Raw genomic sequence first — 22,539 nt, 5'->3', positions numbered from 1 at the left:
CTATGCAGATGCAGTCATGAAATTTGACCCTAAGGCCACAGAAGGCATCATTAAGCAGCATGCCGCAGACCATCTCAAGCACGCTCCAGGGAGACGGGGAGGTGGTGGACACACACCAGGCACTCGGTAGGGTAGCCGTGTAGCCATGGGTGGGCAGGGGTAGGTGGCCGCCACCAAAGGAAAAGCCCCGCCCACACAGAGGCTTTATTTTTATATTTTAGAGATCGTGTGCCAAGTTCTGGGCAGAAGGACCAGTTGGTCCAGTTTTTGTTTTTCAGTATTACCTTACTGATTGGAAGGTGCAAAATGTGCAGTTGAGGAACTACTTGTCTTGGCAGAGCCACTGAATAACAAAACATGATTGTCCTAGCCTATATTGATGAAATTAACATGTAGACTTGTTGTATAAAAGCAATAGAACACTTGAGGTTGTGCAATATCGTGTGATATCAGCAGAGGTGGAAAAAGTACAAAAATATTGTACTCAAGTAAAAGTACCAATACTTTGATGAAATATTACTCAAGTAGAAGTAAAAGTACTCATCTGAAAATGTACTCAAGTAAAAGTAAAAAGTAGTTCATTTGAAATGTACTTTAAGTAAAAGTTACTTAGTTACTTTCTTTGTGTGGGGTGTGAGGGTAGTAAAAATAGGACAAGGGGTCAGAAATCCATAACTTGTTTTTAATTAAAGAACAAGTGTAACAAATGTAAGCGCAATAACAACAACTTCACAACAACTGAACTTTTTGTTCAGTTTAAGTAGCATCTTAAAGTTAGTTGAGCTCATCCATTTAGTGGTACAACATTAAACATGCTTACTCTCACGTTTTCTCTCTCTCACTCTCTCTCTCACACGCACACACTCTCCCTCTCACCCTCTCTCTCTCTCACACACAGGTAAAAAGTACAAAGTAATGCCCACATGATGACGCTCATGAGTGTTGCTACAAAGTCAAACTGACATAAAGGAGCAGCAATATTCCAGAGGAGACATGCTTGCGTGTGTGTGTGTGTGTGTTTGTTAACCGTCAGAGAATGAGAATGTGTTAATGCCATCTCCACAGCTGCAAGAGCGCTATAGAGGGCATGTGTGTGTAAGTGCGATAACAACAAAGAATACCTACACAAATGTAAGTGTAATTACAACAACATACATGTCAACACCAACAGCAACAGCTGTTATACTGCAAATCAAGGCAGCTAGTTTTGTGACACCCTGAATCACCTGTAACCTAGTCTACAAACTTCTTCAGTTCAGTTTAAGCAGCTGCTGATTTTCAAAGTTAATTGAGCTCATCCATTTAGTGGTAAAAAACATTAAACAGGCTTGTGCACACCTACTTTCTCTCTCTGTCTCTCTCAGAGAGGTACAAACTACAAAGTAATGTCCACATGATGACGCTCACAAGTATTACAAAATTAAAGGAACTAACATAAAAGAGCAGCAATATTCCAGAGAGGAATATTGCAAATCAAGGCCACTAGTTTTGTGACACCCTAAATCACCTATAACCTAGTCTACAAACTTCTTGTTCAGTTTAAGCAGCAGCTGATTTTCAAAGTTAGTTGAGCTCATCCTTGCTCGCTTTGCAGTGAACAGTAATCCAGCACAACTGAAAAGCCGCTCGCAGGCAGCTGAAGCAGGCAGGCCAGTGTTGAGTTTCAGAGAGTTTTTTTAAATTTGGAAAGGAGTTTAGCAGATCCATATCGTTTGGGATACAGGCTAGGTACCCTTCCAACTCCCCTGTACCTTCTGACCTTCTGGACTTCATTGAGGAGAAGAAATCATCTTCATCTGAGGAATGTTGTCCAACTTGCTCCACTTCCACCTCTGCCATCTGGTCAAGGTGTTGTCTGACATAAGCCAGACCTGTCGAGTGACAAACAACACATTTCTAACAATTAAGACTTGATTAATTTACCAAGAGTGCACCATAATGCATAATGCCTTATAGCACTGACCACATTGTATTGAGTATAAAACAAATTAGATCTCCAATAAACTGTTGAAAAGCAGTTTATTATAAGATGCAATCATACCTGTTTCTATGACATCAGGCCTCTCTGTCCAGGTGGTCTTGAACTTCGGTAGAAGTATTGCTGCCGCAATCAGTTCTGGGTCCATCATCATCTCACCAAAACGCTTTTGGACACCATCCTGAATGGCTTTGATGAGTGGTAGACACATCTTGGATGAGGTCTCCTGCCTTTTGAGTTTTGCTTGTAGCTGACATATCACTGGGAGAAGCCACCCTAAGTGTGTGTTGGTCTCTGACTGAAGTATGTTCAAGGCCTTTACCAGAGGTTTCATCACCGAGCAGTAATCAGTCAGGAAAGCAATTTCTGCTTGAGTCAGCCTGGCATAAATAGAATACAAACAATTGTTAGGAAATCAAGCAGGAAAAGTTAAGTTTCAAGTATGTAAACACACATTCACACTTTCATACTGTTGAAATGCAAATTAAAACTTACGTTTTCAATTTGAATTCTTCACAAATATTCCTGATTGCCTCCTCCCCTTTCTCTTGTATGATCCGTATGATTCTCTCCACAGCCATGAATGTTGAATTCCACCTTGTTTGATTTGGTCGGATGAGCTGGAGTCGGCAGTGATCTTCCACAACTTCTGCTGCCATGTATGAATGACCCATATTGTTCCACATGGCTTGACATTTCCCAAAGGCTGCACGTGATAGTCTCTTGTATGTGTCCATCTTCTTTTCTGCTATCTCAGCATCTGTTGTGGCAACTAAGTTGAGAAGATGGCATGCACACCTTTGGTGTGTAGGAAGTTGGTACTCCAGGCCATTATCTTGCTCCAGGATGCTGAATGTGTCCAGGTAGTTGGCTGTGGGCTCATCATCAATTGAATCTCTGTCCGACTCAGCATCTGATTCTGCATCCTCAGACTGGCTCTGTTCTCCGAAGACACTAAAAGCTTTAACGAAGTTTGAGCCACTATCTGTTGTGGTTCTCACCACTTTGCCCCTAATTCTATACTGACAGTGTATGTCGTCAAGTGCCCCTGCAAGGACATCAAAGGTGTGGGACCCTCTTAACCTCTTACATGCAAGCACAGCTGATCTCCTCTCAAAGGTTTCTTCATCCACCAAATGACCCGTCACCCCAATAAAACTTTGCTGGTGTGCAGTCCAACAATCTGTAGTGGTGGCAACGTAGCTCACTTTACTGAGATGGGACATGACATTCTTCTTCATCTGAATGGCAGATGCCTCTAATCTTGTCCGGACAGTGGGCCTGGAAATGACCTTGCATTGTGGATTTAGCGTTGTCAAAAGTTCTTTGAATGCAGGTTGTTCAACCAAACTAAATGTATGAAGGCCCTCACATATTGGCCTAATGATGATCTTGTCGATCTTGCCTTGTGGCACACGGCGGTTGCCTCCCACTGTCATGGCATCTTTTATATTTGTTTGCTTGCTTGGACTTGGTGGATTTGCGTGGTGGGTTCGCTTCCCTGGCTTTGCTCGGCTAAAAGCCAACTGTTTCGATGGATGTTTCCTCTGTGAAAAAAAAAGAAAAGGGTATTATCAGTAGAGGAATCAATGTGGTGCGTATTAAACACACTGAAATTAAAACTTTGATAAATAAAAGTTTTCTATTTCTTTAGTCATCACATTTTGTCTATTACATTGTATTAAGCACAATATGCCACAATCCAGAGGGCATTACAATGCTGCACCCTTCCCAACAAAATCAATGATTTGGATTTGAATGCTAAAATTGAGATTTCAAGTCAACATCAAAAGCCAATGTGTTTCTATAGCCTACCAGTATTATGATACAGATGAAGTAGACATATCAATGCATGTGTAATCATCATAGCTGCTTGCATGCACACAGAGCAACAATCGCCTACTAGTGATCTAATCCCTTGTCGTCGATATGAAGGAGTCAAAACAATCTTTTCTGGGTCTGCCTAGTAGGCGGGGAGCTACGAGGCCTTGCCGTAAAGTCGTGCACCCTCCTTATAATCGAACGAAACCAACTTTTTTTGAAAGGTCTGACCATGCTGAACATGTTAACAAATGTTAACATTGAAAATTTTGGGTTGCACGTCATGTTTCAGGTACTCAATGCATTTCAATGTACACTGCTCAAAAAAATAAAGGGAACACATAAGCAATGCAATGTAGCTCCAAGTCAATCACACTTTTGAGATATCAACCTGTCCAGTTAGGAAGCAACACTGATTTGTGAATCAATTTCACCTGTTGGTAAATTGTCTAATTTCCACCTGGTGGAAATTAGACAATTTGCAAGACAACCCCTATAAAAGGAATGGATTTGCAGGTGGTGGCCACAGACCATTTGCCTGTCCTCATCTTTTCTGGCCGATCTTTGGTTAGTTTTTCATTTTGCTAGTGCCCTCACCACTAGAGGTGGCATGAGGCGGTATCTGCAACCTACAGAAGTTGCTCAGGTAGTGCAGCTCATCCAGGATGGCACATCAATGCGTGCTGTGGCAAGAAGATTTGATGTGTCTCCCAGCACAGTGTCCAGAGCATGGAGGAGGTACCAGGAGACAGGCCAGTACACCAGGAGACGTGGAGGGGGCCGCAGGAGGACAACAACCCCGCAGCAGGACCGCTATCTGGTCCTTTGTGCAAGGAGGAACAGGAGGAGCACTGCCGGAGCCCTACAAAACGACCTTCAACAGGCCACTAATGTGCAGGTTTCTGCTCAAACAGTGAGAAACAGAATGCATGAGGATGGTATGAGGGCCCGACGTCCACAATTGGGGCCTGTGCTCACAGCCCAACACCGTGCAGCCCGATTGACCTTTGCCAGAGAACATCTTGGTTGGCAGATTCGCCATTGGCGCCCTGTGCTCTTCACAGATGAGAGCAGGTTCACACTGAACACATGTGACAGACGTGAGAGAGTCTGGAGACGCTGTGGAGAACGTTCTGCTGCCTGCAACATCCTCCAGCATGACCGGTTTGGCGGTGGGTCAGTGATGGTCTGGGGGAGGCATATCCTTGGAGGGCCGCACAGACCTCTACGTGCTAGCCAGAGGTACCATGCCTGCCATTCGGTACCGGGATGACATCCCCAGACCCATTGTCAGACCATATGCTGGTGCAGTGGGCCCTGGGTTCCTGCTCATGCATGACAATGCTCATCCTCATGTGGCCAGAGTGTGTCAGCAGTTCCTGTATGTCGAGGGCATTGATGCTATGGACTGGCCTGCACGTTCCCCAGACCTGAATCCAATCGAGCACCTCTGGGACATCATGTCTCGTACCATCCGCCAACGCGATGTCGCAGCACAGATTGTCCAGGAGTTGACCGATGCCCTGATCCAGGTCTGGGAGGAGATCCCTCAGAGACCATCCGTCGTCTCATCAGGAGCATGCCCAGACGTTGTAGGGAGTGCATACAGGCACGTGGAGGCCACACACACTACTGAGCCTCATTTTGAATTGTCTGGAAGAATTTCCACAGAAGTTGGATCAGCCTATGTTCTCATTTTCCACTTTGATTTTGAGTATGATTCTGAATCCAGACCTTAATGGGCTAATGATTTTGATTTCCATTGATCATTCTTAGGTTATTTTGCTCTAAACACATTCCTCTGTCTAATAAATAAAGATTTTCAGCTGAAATATTTCATTCATCGAGGTCTATATTGTGTTTTTAGGTGTTCCCTTTATTTTTTTGAGCAGTATATTTCCCTCCATTGGCTCTCCACGAGCAAGGGGAAGGTGTGACATCTGTCTCTACATGTTTAATCACATCTAGAGGACACAAGCTTTTGGAAAATGTATGGTTTCAGTGGTATTATTGGCTTTCCATAATAGTAGAGACCAAAATTTAAAGTCTTTCTACTTGATTTGCCTTGTAAATCGAGTAGAAAGACTTTACATTTTGGCCTTTATTATTTAGAGAAAGCCAATAATACCACTAAAACCATACATTTATCACTAGATGTGATTAAATTTGCAAAGACAGATGTCACACTTTCCCCTTGCTCATGGAGAGTCATGTTCCTGTAATTGTAATGCATTTCCAATGGAGGGAAATACATTGAAATGCATTGAGTACCTGAAACATGAAATGCAACCCAAAATTTTCAATGTTAACATTTGTTAACATGTTCAGCATGGTCAGACGTTTTTAAAAAAAGTTGGTTTAGTTCGATTGTAAGGAGGGTGCACGGTAGGGCCCCTTAGCTCCCCGCCTATAGTGGAGGAGCGCTGAGTGCCCTGTAATGTTGGTTAGGCAAAGTGCCTCACACTACAACCCTCTCTGTTAACACGGTTGATACATTTGATTTGACTGTAAATTCAAAGACACAATCAAATTGAAACCCGTGGCAATTTCGACTGGGTAACACCGACTATTCATAGCAGCTAAATTTAACCAAGGCTTATTTCCCCGAGTCCACTCAAGACTACTAGCAACTAACAGCTAGCCTTTACACACTCAAGTACCAGGGGCTAGCTGTTATGCAAATTTAGCCAATGTCCTAAAGACTTAAACAGACTGCAAATATACATTACGCGTTTTGTATCTGTTTGAAGTACAATAAACATGCGGATTGTCGGCTGGAGCGAGTTCATTTGGTACTTAATGATGTGTCACGTTTGATTATGTTAGCATAGGAGCTAATTAGAATGTGCTGGCTAGCTGTGGGTTTCTTCTACTGTCAATGGTTGCAGGTACTAGCATAAAAATGCCCACGAAATGGGGTGAGCCTGGGTTGGCTATATTAAATAAAACTACTAATGAGACAGCAGAAATACTTACCAAAACATGCTTCTGCAGATGTGAAGTGGAGTTGTTGAAAGCAGACAGGTACTTCACTGCTGGGAGGCACATCTTGCACTGCATGATGATGCTGTTGCCTTTCCTACGCTTGAACAAAAAGAAATCTTCCAAATGTGGCCAAGCATTTTTTTCTGCATCTAGTTCTACAGACTTCGATGTTTCAGCTTGAGCTTCATCTATTATTTCTAGGTCCGGGTCTTCTGGACCGCGACCGCTGGCCGTGCCTGCTTTGTCGACCTCCATTCTAGCACTAGAAACTAAAAACTTCGCGCCCACTAACCTAGCTTGTCCGCGCGCGCCCTCTATGTTCACGCGCCAGTGCTAATCACATCATCATTTGTCACTGTTGGTTCTGGCCATTGGTTTACTGTCTATGGTTCTGGCGCGTATTTTTCCCCTGTAGGTTGAATTGTTATTTTTACTCAGTAACGGATAGGATTTATAAAGTAACTAAGTACAATACTTGAGTCAAAACGTACTCAAGTAAAATACAAAATACCGATTTTAAATTGTACTTAAAAAAATACAAAATACACAAAAAAAGTATTCAATACAGTAACGTGAGTAAATGTATTTCGTTACTTTCCACCTCTGGATATCAGCACTGCTGTGATTGTCTGTGGTACTGCCTACAACCAAATCACAGCAGTGTCGATATCACGCGATATTGCACTCCTGCTCATGTTCTATTGCTTTATTATTCCACCTATGTATTACCATATACATACTGTTTTACTCACTGTGTGGAGAAATAAATGTCTCAACTGCAAAGCCCTGAATAGTTTCTGTGTGAGTATGGTGTGTGTGTGTGTGCACATGCGGCGTGCGTGCACTACAGAATGAAAGCAGATCAGCCCACTATGATTATTGTGTTGATCTGTCTTAAACTTTATATGTATGATGGGTTAATTAATGCAATTTGTACTTAAAATAGGAACAATGTTACATTATCTTGAAATCTACCTTAGGAATAGTATTAACCTGTGTAGTCCTGCAATTAAAGGACCAGGTTGGCGTAAAAACAAGTCTTTCTAAAAATTCCTCAATTTTCTGAGCTTGGCAAAACAAAAAGTCTCTAGCCCCTTCCTATGATTTATGATTTAAAAACGACGATTAAGCAAAATTTTTAAAAATTCAAAGAAAATCACAGGAATGAGTAAGACTTTTTCAAAGAGACTTTTGCTCAGGAGATTATGCACAAAAACTAGTCGCCATTCATTTTTCCAAAACAGGAAGTATAATTTTTTCAATGTACTTCCTGTTTTGGAAAAATTAATGGCAACTAGTTTTTGTGCATAAATTCCCGAGCAAAAAGGTATCAGAGTAAGTCTATCTGATTCCTGTGATTTATGAATTTTTAAAGATTTTGCTTAATTGTCATTTTTAAATCATAACAAATCTTAGGAAGGGGCTGGAGACTTACTTTTTGTTTTACCAAGCTCAGAAAATTGAGGAATTTTTAGAAATAACTTGTTTTTACGGCAACCTGGTCCTTTAATTGACAGAAAATGGGCCACTGTCTGAAAATGGGGGCGTATGCACTGATTAAGCAGTATTAAAAAGTTGTCTAAAATAAGTTTAAATTTGACATTGAAAAGACGTCCAAAATGACCACATTTGGATTAGAATCAGCCCTTATATAGAAGTCCTGTGGATGTCAGAATTGGACGTCCAGAAGACGTTAGAAAAAGACGTCATAAAAACTCACAGTCTGCACCCACCACGGACCAAAATTGGACGTTCAAAAATGACCTGTACAAGACGTCGATTAGACGTCTAAATGTTTGCTGGGAAGCAGCACAGGCTCTCAGGTAAGGTTTTAAAATTCTAGTCTAGACACCTGAATGAGATACATAAGCGTGTCATTTTATTTTTGGGGCAGTGACATAGCCAACTGCTGGCCATATAAATTAATATAAAGAATGGTAGTGTTTATGCTCTTTCAATTAATTTGAGAATGCCTAATTTGCAAGTGCCATATATCTATTAACAATGGCACAGTTGTAAACAGTATTGTTGATATTATCAGCTGACATCAGCTGGTGATCAGATAGTTAAACATATATTCTTTTATCAGTTTTTGGAGATTGGCAATGCAAGGGATAACACGGATCTTGACAGCAGTGGCAGCAGCAATGCAAGGGAGAGTATGGATCCTGACAGCACCAGGGACAGTGGCGGTATCGAGGAGAAGGAGAGACGCAGTGAAGATGTCACTACTATTGACATCGCTCAAAAGCCAACCAACCTGACCCTGAATTCATTGAAATTCAGAAGCATCAAATAGAGTCCTGCATTTTAACAAAAGTTGGTACAAACTCTACCCATGGCTTCGCTGCAGCCCCCCCTCAAAGGGTAGATTAGGTCCTATGTAGTAACGCCATTCAGAACACAGCATATTTAGCAACATTTAGAATAGCACAATGTCCCTGTGATGTATTGCTTTCATTCAAAATGTAATAAGAAATTGGCCTTTCCATGTGGTCATTTTATATAAACTATTCATTGAATTTACAGAAAATGTGCCATCTCGTGATATGTATCGTTATCATGATATGAATGACTTATACTGTAATCTATGAGATTTTGGTCATATCGCACAGCCCTAGTGTGGACATGGAAAAAGAGTGTTGAAAGTATTGAAAAGAGATGCTGGTCCATACTGACTGGAGAGTATCCCCCCAAGTTGTGTTGTGGTTGTGTTTATTTTGGTTGTGTTTACTTGTGATTGCTACTCTGAATAAGTCATTCTGTCTCATCCTATAGCTGTTCAGTTGGATTGTGACCCAACGTCAGGACAGATCATTATGTTGTATTTATTGTCATCTTAGAAACTCAACACGGGTCCTGTAAGCCTCCTTGGATAATTTTCGCCAGCGTCCAGTTTGCGACCAGCGGCGTACATTTGGCTGGAAGTCCTACACGTGTTTCACCATTTAAAATATGTGCAGGTCAGGGCACTGTTGCGTGTGAACAATCTAGCAATGCTATAGGTAACTCACTGACATGCTCAAGAAACAGAGCCTCCTGTGATATACCTTTGTGAAAATTTTTTAGTCTTTTTTTTCCTACTTACCCTCATTTACAAAATGCAGGTCTCAAACGGATAAAAATTGCCTTAACCGTCTCCTCCTCGCTTTACTCTGACTGAAGCGTAGCATATTTAACAGGTGAAATAAAATACGGATCAACTAAATTTCATCTGGATTCGCCTGGTAGGTCCATCTCAATTGACACAACAACACATGCCCTAATGTGTTGTGTCCAGAGGTCGATTTCCATTTCTGTTGGCATGGTGGTCCAGTGGTTAGCACTGTTGCCTCACAGTAAGAAGGTCCTGGGTTCGAACCCCAGGCCGTCCCAGGTCCTTTCTGTGTGGAGTTTGCATGTTCTCCCTGTGTCTGCATGGGTTTCCTCCGGGTGCTCCGGTTTCCTCCCACCATCAAAAAGACATGCATGTTAGAGTTAATACTCCTGTCTGTCCCTGACCAAGACAATGGAAAGAAGAGCTGGAGTTGGTCCCTCGGTGCTGCAGCTGCCCACCGCTTCAACACAATAGGATGGATTAAATGCAGAGAACAAATTCATTGTAAGCAAAATCAGCTGTACAATGACGAAGATGAGGTGGCGTTCTTCTTCCTCCATGATCTGCTGCTGTCACAACGGTGGCATTTTGCTTATCCAGGTCTCAGAGGCACCGTGACGTACACAATATCACAGTAGGGAGGAGAGAAACAGGAAAACAAGCGTCACCTCACACCCCCTGATCTGCTTTAGCTCAACATGGTAGTGTAACAGCAGAATCGACAAATAATCTTCTACAATGAAAAATAAAGTGGCAGCCAGGGTCCAACCTACAACATCACTGCTGAACTTGGGAAAAGCACAACTGATGTGCTTACCCCCACGAGCCAGCGGGCGAACCTTTGGTACACATGGGCATACTGTATGTAAGGTGAACAACCGACTTATTTGTTTCACCAGTTTTTCATGTACGCAAATACATGAAATGAAATGAAATATTGTTGCCCCCCAGCCCACAGCAGTGCAACACAAAGACAAAAACACATACCCCAAACCTACAAGAACACACATATCCAAAAAACAAACAAATAAATAAATCAAAACCTACAAAAATACATATATCCAACATATCACCTGTGATGGCCTGGCGGCCTGTCCAGGGTGTCTCTCCGCCTGCCGCCCAGTGCCTGCTGGAAAGAGGCTCCAGCATCCCTGCGACCCTGAGAGCAGGATAAGCGGTTCAGATAATGGATGGATGGATGGATGGATGGATGGATGGACTGTCCAAGAGAGCGAACGCCAGCCAGGATGGCTGTTGGAACTGCCTGTCTGCATGGGCTAGCAGTTAGCTTAGCCTGCCCCACTTCCACGTCCTGTCACACCTCCCTCGGTGTTTCCTCTTCGGGCACAGCTCCGGGCAGGGGCCGTGGTCCCTGGGCCCTCCGGACACAGCAGACCGGGCTCCCCCAGCTGATCCAGCATCAGCTCTGCCAGCAAGACACCCTCGACACACCTCCCCGTCCTCCACACGACGACACCAAAAACACAGTCGACGCCAGGCGGGACCGCCGCCAGACCGCCCTCGGTGTTATCGGAACCGCTGATGTGCATGGAAAGCACTGGTTTGAAAATTCAAACCCGGACATCAAATTTCAATAACAGGATATTAAATTTGTTCAGAGCCGGGTCTCAAAAGCGCTGATATCAACGTTCATTAAACGGATATCGTATTTCAAATGAGTTGATGTCAAATTTCAATAATGTGATATAGAATTTCATGTTTCATATCTAACATTTCAGTTAAATATTAACACGGCTCACCATAGCCTGCGTCATTTTCAAGACGCTTTACACACGATGAAATTAACATAAAAGCAACACACCAAAAACATGCAACACACATTAATCATGCATTAAACGCAATTCTGCAAAGGTGAGTTTTAAATGCATGACTTGAATGCGGACAGATGGGTGCGGTCACGGATGTGTTTGGGGGGGGAGTTCCAGAGGGAGGGGGCAGCTATGGAGAAGGCTCTGTCGCCCCAGGCCCGGTGCTTGGTCCTGTGTAGTGGAGACAGGAGGTTGGCATCGGGGGAGCGAAGGCTACAAGAAGGAGTATGGTAGTGGAGCAGGTATAGGTGAGGTAGGAGGGGGCCTGGTTATGGAGGGCTTTGTGAATGAGGCGAAGGGCTTTGAATTGGATCTGTTGTGGGACAGGGATCCAGTGGAGGTTGTGGAGAACAGGGGTGATGTGGTCACGGGAGCGGGAGTGGGTGAGCAGGTGAGCAGCAGAGTTCTGGATGGAGTTTGTTTAGGACTTCGGATGATGAGCCGTATAGAGAACGCTGTTGCAGTAGTCAATTCTGGATGTGATGAAGGGATGGACCAGTTTCAGCAGCAGAGAAGGAGCGTGGTGGGTGGAGACAAGCTATGTTTTTTAGCTGGAAAAAAGCAGTTCTGGTGATTTGATTGACATGGTGTTGAAAGGAGAGGTATATTATATGTATAAACACCCTTCCTAGTCCATAAACCAGAAGGGCTGGACTGGGTTACATGATAAATCCTGTGATCTAGGGTGGCAAAGCTTTTGTGGAAGAACCATATAATCTGTTTTGAAAATATCAAACATCTATTGAATCGTGCAGTTTTACCTCAATAACCATAAGAGGCTAGTTATCTGGTAGAAGCGACTTAGGATATGTTTTCACAAGCCTATTCGGCATTGGAAACCTATAGCCTATATTTGATTTTGATATACTTTATTGATCCCCGTGGGGAAGTTATGCTCTGCATTTAACCCATCCTAGCTGTGTAGCTAGGGGTAGTGGTGCAGCTGTCGTGCAGCGCCCCGGGGACCAACTCCAGTTCGTCTTGCCATGCCTCGGTCAGGGGTACAGATAGGAGTATTAACCTTAATATACATGTCTTTTTGATGGTAGGGGAAAACGGATCACCCGGAGAAAACCCACCGCAGACATGGGGAGAACATGCAAACTCCACACAGAGGACGACCTGGGATGACTCCCAAGGTTGGACAACCCCAGGGTTCGAACCCAGGACCTTCTTGCTGTGAGGCGACAGCGATAACCACTGGGCCGCCATGCCGCCCCACATGTAACAAATTCAGGGGGCAGCCGGGAATCGAACCCGGATAGCACAGACCACGGGGGACTGCTCCAACCAGTCAACTAAAGGGTCCGCATGCGAAGTGATGCTCATATGAAGTGATGCTCTGTTGTTTCTCTTAAATACAGCCTTGTTTATTTACATGTGTTAGCAGGCTCTATCACTCTAGTTATCAGGTTTACTGAGCAGGTTTACGTTATCGGGTAAGGTAAACCAGTATTTAATCTGAAATTAAAATCAGATGGGAGTTTTTGTATGGATGGTGGGGGGCACATATATTCATCCACTGCAGATTGTGTTTTTATGTTTACCCAGTATACATTTTTAGGCTGATTTTATATATATATATATATATATATATATATACACATACATACATACATACATACATACATACACACACACACACACACACATATAAGAACTTATATATATATATATATATATATATATATATATATATATAAGTTCTTTCATTAGCTTGAAACATGTTTCAATTATCAACTAGTTACATTTACAGTGTGTTCACAGTAACCTGCTTCATAATATCGAAGATGTCGAACCCCGTTTTCTAGAACGATGGGTGAAGCTGATAAACAAGCTGTTAGCTGCAGATAGAAATGCTGCACAGGTAGGTCACCCCGCCTCGAGAAAATGTCAGATGTAATTTTCATTCAAACACGTCAATCTGTTAAAACTGGCTTGAACCCTGGGTTATTATGACCATGCCTAGGCTGTGGCCGCCCTGTTCCCTGTGATGATGTGCAGGTTGTTATCTTGTGTAAATCAGTCACAAAGATATAAGATGGGGATAAACTCCCTCACTGCATACTGTGCGTTGATTCACTTAGTATTTCTATTTTATTTACTCACACTTACTGGGGAAAATAGATGCATTAGCCTTACAACAACTCCACGCCTGCTCACACACACACACATACACAACCTCGCTACACAACATGCACACACACAACACACAGGCAGTCCTGCGAGACCTGTTAGGACCTGCCACAGTTGAGGAATGTACCAGGAAACAGAGCAAAAACAAAAGCTTTTCAGTCGGAGGCCCCCTCAGCCCCCCTCGCGCCCCCAACACCCACACACACTTTCTTGCAAAGTACGAATTGATATCACCCTTTTCCACTCTGCAGTTGGAGAAGCTGACTGTCCTAATCAATACGGCCATCCCTCTGTTTCACACTTCAGACAGCTCATACAAGTCTAAGTCGATCTGTGTGCACCAGATTCACATATGCACATTTGTGTGCTTTGAAAACAGCAACGGCTCCTTGTCCACCAATAGCGCTGTCCCCTTGTTTCTGTGTGTGTGTGTGTATGTGTGTGTGTGTGTGTGGATGCTGGTCTTCCTTGTCCTTTGCTTTCACATGACGTAACCGCAACCATCTGTGTACATTTGGCTTCCCCCAAGGCAGGTGGTTTATTTCAAAGTGCACGCAAGCACACAGCCGCCTGAATGAAAGAAAAAAAATAAAATCTGATGCCCAGAGGGGTAAATGAAAATAAACCACCGGTAATAAGGATCACATTCGTGTGCCATGTATATATCGACGGCCCTGGCTGAAGAAAGAACGGCCCCTAACAAAGGAGGATCTGCGGCTGGTGTGTATTTGTCCGTGATGCTGCAGTCGGTGTGTGGCGGCCATGGAGCGGCCCTGCGGGTCAGTCCCTTACTGAGATGTCTGTCCATACCGACACCCAGCACACTACCAGGCATGGGAACTCCTCGCCTGTCATCCATGCGTATTCTGCACGGCTCAGGAGGTAAAGCGGGTCGTCTAGTAATCGGAAGGTCGCTGGTTCGATCCCCGGCTCCTCCGGAGAGCATGTCAGAATGTCCTTGAGCAAGACACTGAGCCCTTAACTGCTCCTGATGAGCAGGTTGGCGCCTTGCATGGCAGCCTCCACCAGTGTGTGTGTGTGGGTGTGTGGGTGAATGTGACGCGTCCACTGTGAAGTGCTTCTAAGTGGTCGGTAGGCTAGAAAAGTGCTTTATAATGCAGGCCATTTACTGTGAGAAATGTAAGGTGAAATATGATGAAATGTTAAATATTCTTGCATTGGGAAAAGAAGTACACATCTATGCCACAAATACACCACACAGCTGTATAGATGCTGCGCACCATGTGTGCGACGGTGAATGAACGTGACGGAGAGGGAAACATATTTGTTTATTGCAATGCCTAGCAACGAGCGTTAGGGTTGCCGTCTCCTCTTAGGTCTGTACTCTGGATGAACAGACGGAGGAGGAGGAGGTAGCGTTTAAGACATAATGTTGTCAGGAGTAATGGGTGTGCACCAGTAATGTGGATGTTTTGACTGTTACGTGTGTATTGGTGCGCACACTTGCCAAGAATGCTTCTTTTGAAGGACGTCATTACTTAGCTCATGCACGCCTGTCTTCAATGTGTGGTCAATAAGAACCTTATCGGTGGTAGTAAAGAATGTTCTAGGCGTGTGGGGGGTCCGGGTGGCATGGCGGTCTATTCCGTTGCCTACCAACACAGGGATCGCCGGTTCGAATCCCTGTGTTACCTCCGGCTTAGTCGGGCATCCCTACAGACACAGTTGGCTGTGTCTGCGGTGGGAAGCCGAATGTGGGTATGTGTCCTGGTCACTACGCTAGCGCCTCCTCTGGTCAGTCGTGAGGGGAAACGGGTGAGGGGGAACGGGGGGTAGCGTGATCATCCCAGGCGCTACGTCCCCCTGGAGAAACTCCTCACTGTCAGGTGAAAAGAAGCGGCTGGCAACTCCACATGTATCGGAGGAGACATGTGGTAGTCTGCAGCCCTCCCCGGATCAGCAGAAGGGGTGGAACAGTGACTGGGAATGGCTCGGAAGAGTGGGGTAATTGGACGGATAAAACTGGGGAGAAAAAGGGGGAACCCCCCCCCCAATAAAAGAAAAAGAATGTTCTAGGCCACAGTTGTGTTCAAGGCCTGAAGCTACCTGTTGTTGAAGGTGGCGGTATGGATTTCTCTCAATGTGGTGTCTTTCTGTGTGTGTGTGTGTGTGTGTGTGTGTGTGTGTGTGTGTGATTGTTTGTGTGTGTGAGTGTGCATGTGTGTACGTGTGAGGTCCATAGCGTGCCATCTCATTATGTAGGAACTCAGTAAACAATGTCAAGAGTTACGATTTGTTAGAGCTCCCAGCTATTCAGTGAATTTCAGTGTCTTTGGCTGAGGACACTTGAATACTTTCTGCTGAGCTGGTCGATAAAATACTCATCTCAAATTACACCGAAGTGTCACGAACACCCTGAGAATTAGTTGCACCCCTTTCTTCCTCCTGTCCACAACACAAAACACTGGACGTATTCAATGCACTGCGGGCAGCGCGTGCAAGGAGTAGCAGAACTGTTGGGTTGGTGGGGTTTCTCTGTAAATTAAAGTACATAGCTAACATTTTAAATAAGAATAGATGTACATTTGTTTCAGCAAACAAACAATGTTTTTTAATATTCTATAATAACTGAAACTTGTTTTTTTTATATTCTATAACAACTGAAATGGGCGCAGTGGTTAGCGCGGTCGCCTCACAACAAGAAGGTCCTGGGTTCGAGCCCCCGGGGTAGTCAAACCTTGGGGGTCGTCCAGGGTCATCCTCTGTGTGGAGTTTGCATGTTCTCGTGTTTGTGTGGGTTTCCTCGGGATGGTCCGGTTTCCCCCCACAGTCCAAAGACATGTAGATCAGGTGAATCAGCCATACTAAATTGTCCCTAGGTATGAATTTGTGTGTGTGTGTGTGTGTGTGTGTGTTGGCCTTGTGTGACGGCTTGGAGGCCTGTCCAGGGTGTCTCCCTGCCTGCCGCCCAGTGACTGCTGGGATAGGCTCCAGCATCCCCACGACCCTGAGGGCAGGATAAGCAGTTCGGATGATGGATGGAATAACTGAAATGAAAAGAAATTTTCCCAAACTCCATCCCACCACCACCACCCTCCCCCCAATATTTATGGTGACGTTAAATCTGCAAATGAGCACAATAAAAACAAACTCAGCCAGTTAATTTGTTAAATATGTGATTTATGTGCACAGTCTTGAGTTATAAAGTAAGCATCATTCAATCAATGATAGTACAATAGCTGCCCAAGGCATTTGATTCTTCTACATCTCAAAGCAGCCTTGATTCTTTCCACCTCTAAAGCCTCCGTTTGTAGTCAACAATACGTCCTGTGTTGGTCTCTAACAGAGAAATGGCCACCGAATAACACCTCCAGCACTCGCAACAGGAGACAAATCGGTGTATTGTCTCTACAGTAAATCTGCTCACATCATTACTCAAGTGTTGAATTGGTCATCGGAAATGTGTATGCATTTTGGTCTGCAAGTAAAGAAGAGACCTAAAACAAAATGTCTGTTGGCTTACAACCTTTCTGTCTGCTGGGTTTAATCATTCATACATAAAGCCGTCTTTGGAAGTCTCTCACCGGGGCACTTGGTGCTAAACTGCTGCCAACTTTTCCTCTTTGTAAAACCTTCAATATATTTTCTGTTCAGCCTTCAGAAGGCACAAGGAATGATCTGGCGAGTGGCCAGTTGAGTGACAGGACAATATACAAATTGTGTTCCATTTCATAAAATTCAAGGAAAAAAAAAAAGTGTGTACAGTGTCTGCTGCAGCATGGAGGACCATTAAGATGGCTGCCAGCCTAATGATAGGACTTCTCTCAGACACATTATACTTGATGGGGTGGCTGCACAATCATAGGTTGGCATTTAATTTCAAACATGTCAACTTTTTTTTTTCCTCTCTGTGAAAAACATCCACAAGCAAATGCATGAATTATGAACACTGGTAGCGCTGCTACTGCTGCCACACGACGACTCGGTGGCACCGTGTTGTCCGCTGTTCTGCAGGTTAGCAGCCCAGAGTGAGTCGACGGGTGTTACATTGGCCTCAAATGAAAAAAAAAAGGCGTGGATATACAGTGTCCTTATGCCAAATCAGATGATTTGAGACATATGCAATGACGATTATAACAATTTCAAAGTGATTTTTGACCCTGGATAGTCTGTATTTGATAACCAGTCATTATCCGGGTTACAGTTATTAGGGATGGACTCGTCATATGATTCTGTATAGTCCCATCATCAGAACCCGTGCATTTACATTATAACATCATTGTGGAGAATAAAGTTTTATATACCAAAATTTACAACATTCAAGTTCTGATTTTTAGTTCAGAATCTGAATTTAATTCGTCAGTCTTACTGGCTGTCACACCAAATCCCCCATACCACTCACTTTTTATTTGGCAATCACTTTTTTTTTTCAGCAAGAAATATGTGGAGCCATGGCTTATTGCTCAAGTAAATTAAAACGAGGCGTACACATGCCTAAGCTAATATCGAAAAACCCAGCTATCTTTATTGGATTTCTCCGGCCAAGATTTGGAGGTTATGTGGGTTACTATAAATGAGATATGGCTTTAACAAGATGCAAACTCAAAACAGAATCTGCGAGTATCTTGAATAACATTAGAATTATACTGTGCATATAAATGAAGCCAATATTTTTCATTTGAATTGGGTGAAACATGTCACTGGTCATCAAGTTCTGACTTCCTACCACACTCAAATCAATTCAATTTTTTTTCCAGAATTCAAACATTGAAAGACTTTAGGAGGCATCGGGGATGCTGCATATGACTTGGGTACATTACTGATAATTGAGCAGCTAGCTGTGCTAGTATGGGCGACATTTTAATGTTTGGTAAAGAATAACAACCAACTAAAAGGCAAAGTGTCAAACTCAAAATTCAAGACGCCAAATCCAAACTCCAAAATAAAAATAAATGCACCACTTTCAGAGCTGTTTGCAGAGTGAATGTGTTATCCTTGGCAAATGGATTTTTTTTCATCACATGATTGATTTGAATGAATTAAAGTTGATTCTGTCAAGACCCTGCTGCGCATGTCCTATCCCTCTAATTACAACTGAGCATGGCAGTGCCGCCCAGTCCATCTCTGGCTCTCCATCCATCTCTGGCTCTGTGTCCAAACCGACCCTCTGGTTCAATCACAGTTTGTTGTTTCTTCTGTGCCTCTTGTCATCAGTTCAGTCAGTGCAGGCCTTCTGGGAGCAGGCTCCAGCCTTGTCCATTCTCCAGTGTTGTCCATTGGGGGCAGATGTCACCCAGTATGATCGAGCGTCCACATTTACTGCATGCTGTGCGTCGGTGTTGCTTAAACTACGGGTTGGGAACCCCAAAAAGGGTTGCAAGCCTGTCTCTGTGGTGTCCATGTATGGCAAGAGCACTACTACATTTTAAGGCGCCTTGGTCTTAGGGAGAAACTAAGCTCACTCAGCTTAGGTCCCGGATTTAAAAGGTTTAAGTTTCACCCATGGTCTGTAATGAGCTGTGGCGAGCAGGAGAAACAAGGGAGATGTTCTCTGAAGAAGTGAAATGTCAGGTTAAAGAGACTGTCATGCCACCAGTCCGAGGCGGGAGATCTTTGCAGAGAGGAAGGAGTGAAGGATGAAGACAATCGGCTTTGGACATGAGTGGAGGTCCAGTTGCTGGTAGGGTGAGATGGAAGAGAAGAGAATACAATGAATATGAATCGAATGCAATGAGGCAGGTCAGGACAAAACAGAATTAAACATTATGGAGTAAAACAAACACACAACAGAACGAACAGAGGTATAACACCAAAATATGACATAACATGATTTGATGGAATAAGTATAGTGGCATAGAACAGAACCAAACAGGACAGATGCGATGAAATGTAGACCGGTATGATCAGAGTGTGAGGAGAAGAGGAGGAATGAGAAAGCATGGGGGGGGGGGGAGGAGGAGGAGGAAAAGAGAGAACAGAGCAGAGTCATACAGTGTAAGAGCAAGGATATTTTCAACAAACACCAAACTAAATCCACAGTCAACAAATCCCCATGAGGCATGCATTTGATTGCTACACACAAGGTCCTGGTTGGAGCTATGCAAACACACACGCACACACATGCGCACATACACACACACACACACGCACATGCACGCACACACACACACGCACGCACGCATGCACACACGGTGAACAAAGCTCAGTTCATAGCCAGCGTGGACTGTAAGTGATGGAGTTTCACTCGCGCTGGGTCTCACATCCTGTTCCTGTGGTCTTTTGGGACTTTGACTGCATTCACACTTGAAAGTGAAAGTGTAGCCTACCCCCGGTACACTTACAGGAGGGGGATTTAGAGATGGAAACTATGACGTCTTGACTCCTATCTGGTAAACAATGAAACATAGGTGGGTGTGCAACCATTTCAACCACGAATGTTGAAAAAGTCTTTTTTTTTGAGAACACTGCAAAAAGTGGGGGTCATTGCTGAAGTCGATGTATTTTTAACGAATATTTTTGGCGTTTTTGCGTTCATTGGACAGGACAGCGAAGAGAGAGAGCGGATATATAGGATGAAGAGAAGTGCACGTGCAGCTAAGGGCTGGCCGGGTTTGAACCCGGGATGCGGCGTTCAGTCCTGAGCCGATACGGTACCTGCTTTTTGGGCTAGGCCGCTGTCATTTTAAACGACTATCTTCAAAACCTGTCTCGTTTATTAGCTGCGGTGCTGTGCGAGGGGCACCAGCCTCCAGTTCCCAGACTACCAGTGCCTCTTCAGGCCAGTGTATTGTTCTACCGCACATGGCATTACAAACAGTTTGGTGTATGAAGTAATCAGATGTGGCAAAAACTCGTTTTCTATATACGCGAAAGAAAAGAAGCTTTCATTTGCAGCAGAGAAGACACAAAACTAAAGGGACAGATTTGTGTTGCACTAGGAAAGCAGAGTCAACACAGCACAAACAGACCTGGATCATTTACTATTACTTGTTGAGTTAATGAGTCATCAGCCACTTAATCTCCTATTAAGGCCAAATCCATAAGTGGCGTGGGATTTGGAGACACAACGGAAAGCTAAAATCCATCCTGTTTAGAAAGCCAGCAGAGTGGTCCGAGGGGAAGCTCTGACAGCCTCTCTTACTTTCCCTTCAGCGAGATCTGAGCACTCGCACATGAGAGAGTCCAGTCCTGGAGCGCGGGTTTTACAGTTTTGTACACACTCGTCCAAAGAGGGACCAAGTGGTCGATGAGAAATACCCACGTTTCCACTCACACCTCTGTTCTGCCGCGCAGAATTAAATCATATGGCTACAGCTTTGTGAATTATGAAATGTTCTGCCGTGTTTTCCACGGCCAACGGTTTACCTGAGTACTGGGACAAGGCAGAGAGAGAGCCCCCGTTAATTTCCCACTAACTTGAGAATGAAGTGCTGTCATCTTCCTTGTTAAACATTCATAGATAGACCCTATCAGCCATGCAAGTGAGTCCCCAGTATATATATATATATATATGTGTGTGTGTGTGTGTGTGTGTGTATATATATATACACATACACTTTGTTAAAAGAAACACTCAACGGTAGGAAAGTGCTCAACAAATAAGGAGCAAAATAATCCAGTGAGTCAAGTAAATTCTCTATGAGACAGTGCAAGCCTGTTTCATGCCATAAGCAATCATCAGCTGTCAATAAAGCTATCCGGGATAGGACACCGTTTACGGCCTCATCATGCACATCACGTGCACAACGTCCGGTGGGGAAGGGAGAGGTGCGACATTCAAAAATTGAAAAACACGTGATTGCTAACGGTCCAATGGGGGGGGGGGGTATTGGCATGAATTATTTATAATTACAAAATAGGTGCTTATATCTATGTCTGCAACTGCTGGCCAATTCATTCCTGTTATTCAATGTGGACATTTCTGGTTTGCAAATGATAAAATATTTTTCAGTTAGACATACACTACCGTTCAAAAGTTTGGGATCACCCAAACAATTTTGTGTTTTCCATGAAAAGTCACACTTATTCACCACCATATGTTGTGAAATGAATAGAAAATAGAGTCAAGACATTGACAAGGTTAGAAATAATGATTTGTATTTGAAATAAGATTTTTTTTACATCAAACTTTGCTTTCGTCAAAGAATCCTCCATTTGCAGCAATTACAGCATTGCAGACCTTTGGCATTCTAGCTGTTAATTTGTTGAGGTAATCTGGAGAAATTGCACCCCACGCTTCCAGAAGCAGCTCCCACAAGTTGGATTGGTTGGATGGGCACTTCTTGCGTACCATACGGTCAAGCTGCTCCCACAACAGCTCAATGGGGTTCAGATCTGGTGACTGCGCTGGCCACTCCATTACCGATAGAATACCAGCTGCCTGCTTCTGCTCTAAATAGTTCTTGCACAATTTGGAGGTGTGTTTAGGGTCATTGTCCTGTTGTAGGATGAAATTGGCTCCAATCAAGCGCTGTCCACTGGGTATGGCATGGCGTTGCAAAATGGAGTGATAGCCTTCCTTATTCAGAATCCCTTTTACCCTGTACAAATCTCCCACCTTACCAGCACCAAAGCAACCCCAGACCATCACATTACCTCCACCATGCTTAACAGATGGCGTCAGGCATTCTTCCAGCATCTTTTCATTTGTTCTGCGTCTCACAAACGTTCTTCTTTGTGATCCAAACACCTCAAACTTGGATTCATCCGTCCACAACACTTTTTTCCAGTCT

At 43.9% G+C, this 22,539-nt stretch overlaps 2 protein-coding genes across 2 annotated transcripts in view; both read right to left on the bottom strand.

The window, feature by feature from the left end:
* Nucleotides 1-726: 726 nt before the first annotated feature.
* Nucleotides 727-3,506, bottom strand: LOC130118445 (uncharacterized). Its single transcript, XM_056286893.1, has 3 exons — nucleotides 2,474-3,506; nucleotides 2,042-2,358; nucleotides 727-1,871 (listed from the first exon to the last, which is right to left on the bottom strand). Exons 1-3 carry the CDS (start codon nucleotides 3,415-3,417, stop codon nucleotides 1,564-1,566), a joined length of 1,569 nt encoding a protein of 522 aa, XP_056142868.1. The 5' UTR covers nucleotides 3,418-3,506; the 3' UTR covers nucleotides 727-1,563.
* A 13,468-nt stretch (nucleotides 3,507-16,974) lies between these two features.
* The window catches only part of sntb1 (syntrophin, basic 1), an 85,630-nt gene continuing 80,065 nt past the window's right edge, over nucleotides 16,975-22,539 (bottom strand). The window contains exon 8 of the mRNA XM_056285767.1: nucleotides 16,975-19,484. Within this exon, the coding sequence (XP_056141742.1) occupies nucleotides 19,392-19,484 (93 nt within the window). The 3' untranslated portion in view covers nucleotides 16,975-19,391. The remainder of the gene's footprint in view (nucleotides 19,485-22,539) is intronic.

This window comes from Lampris incognitus, chromosome 9 (genome assembly GCF_029633865.1).
Source record: "Lampris incognitus isolate fLamInc1 chromosome 9, fLamInc1.hap2, whole genome shotgun sequence".
In the NCBI taxonomy this organism is placed as follows: domain Eukaryota; kingdom Metazoa; phylum Chordata; class Actinopteri; order Lampriformes; family Lampridae; genus Lampris; species Lampris incognitus.
Note: the sequence above shows the minus strand (reverse complement) of the source record. Positions and strands in the feature narration are given on the sequence as shown.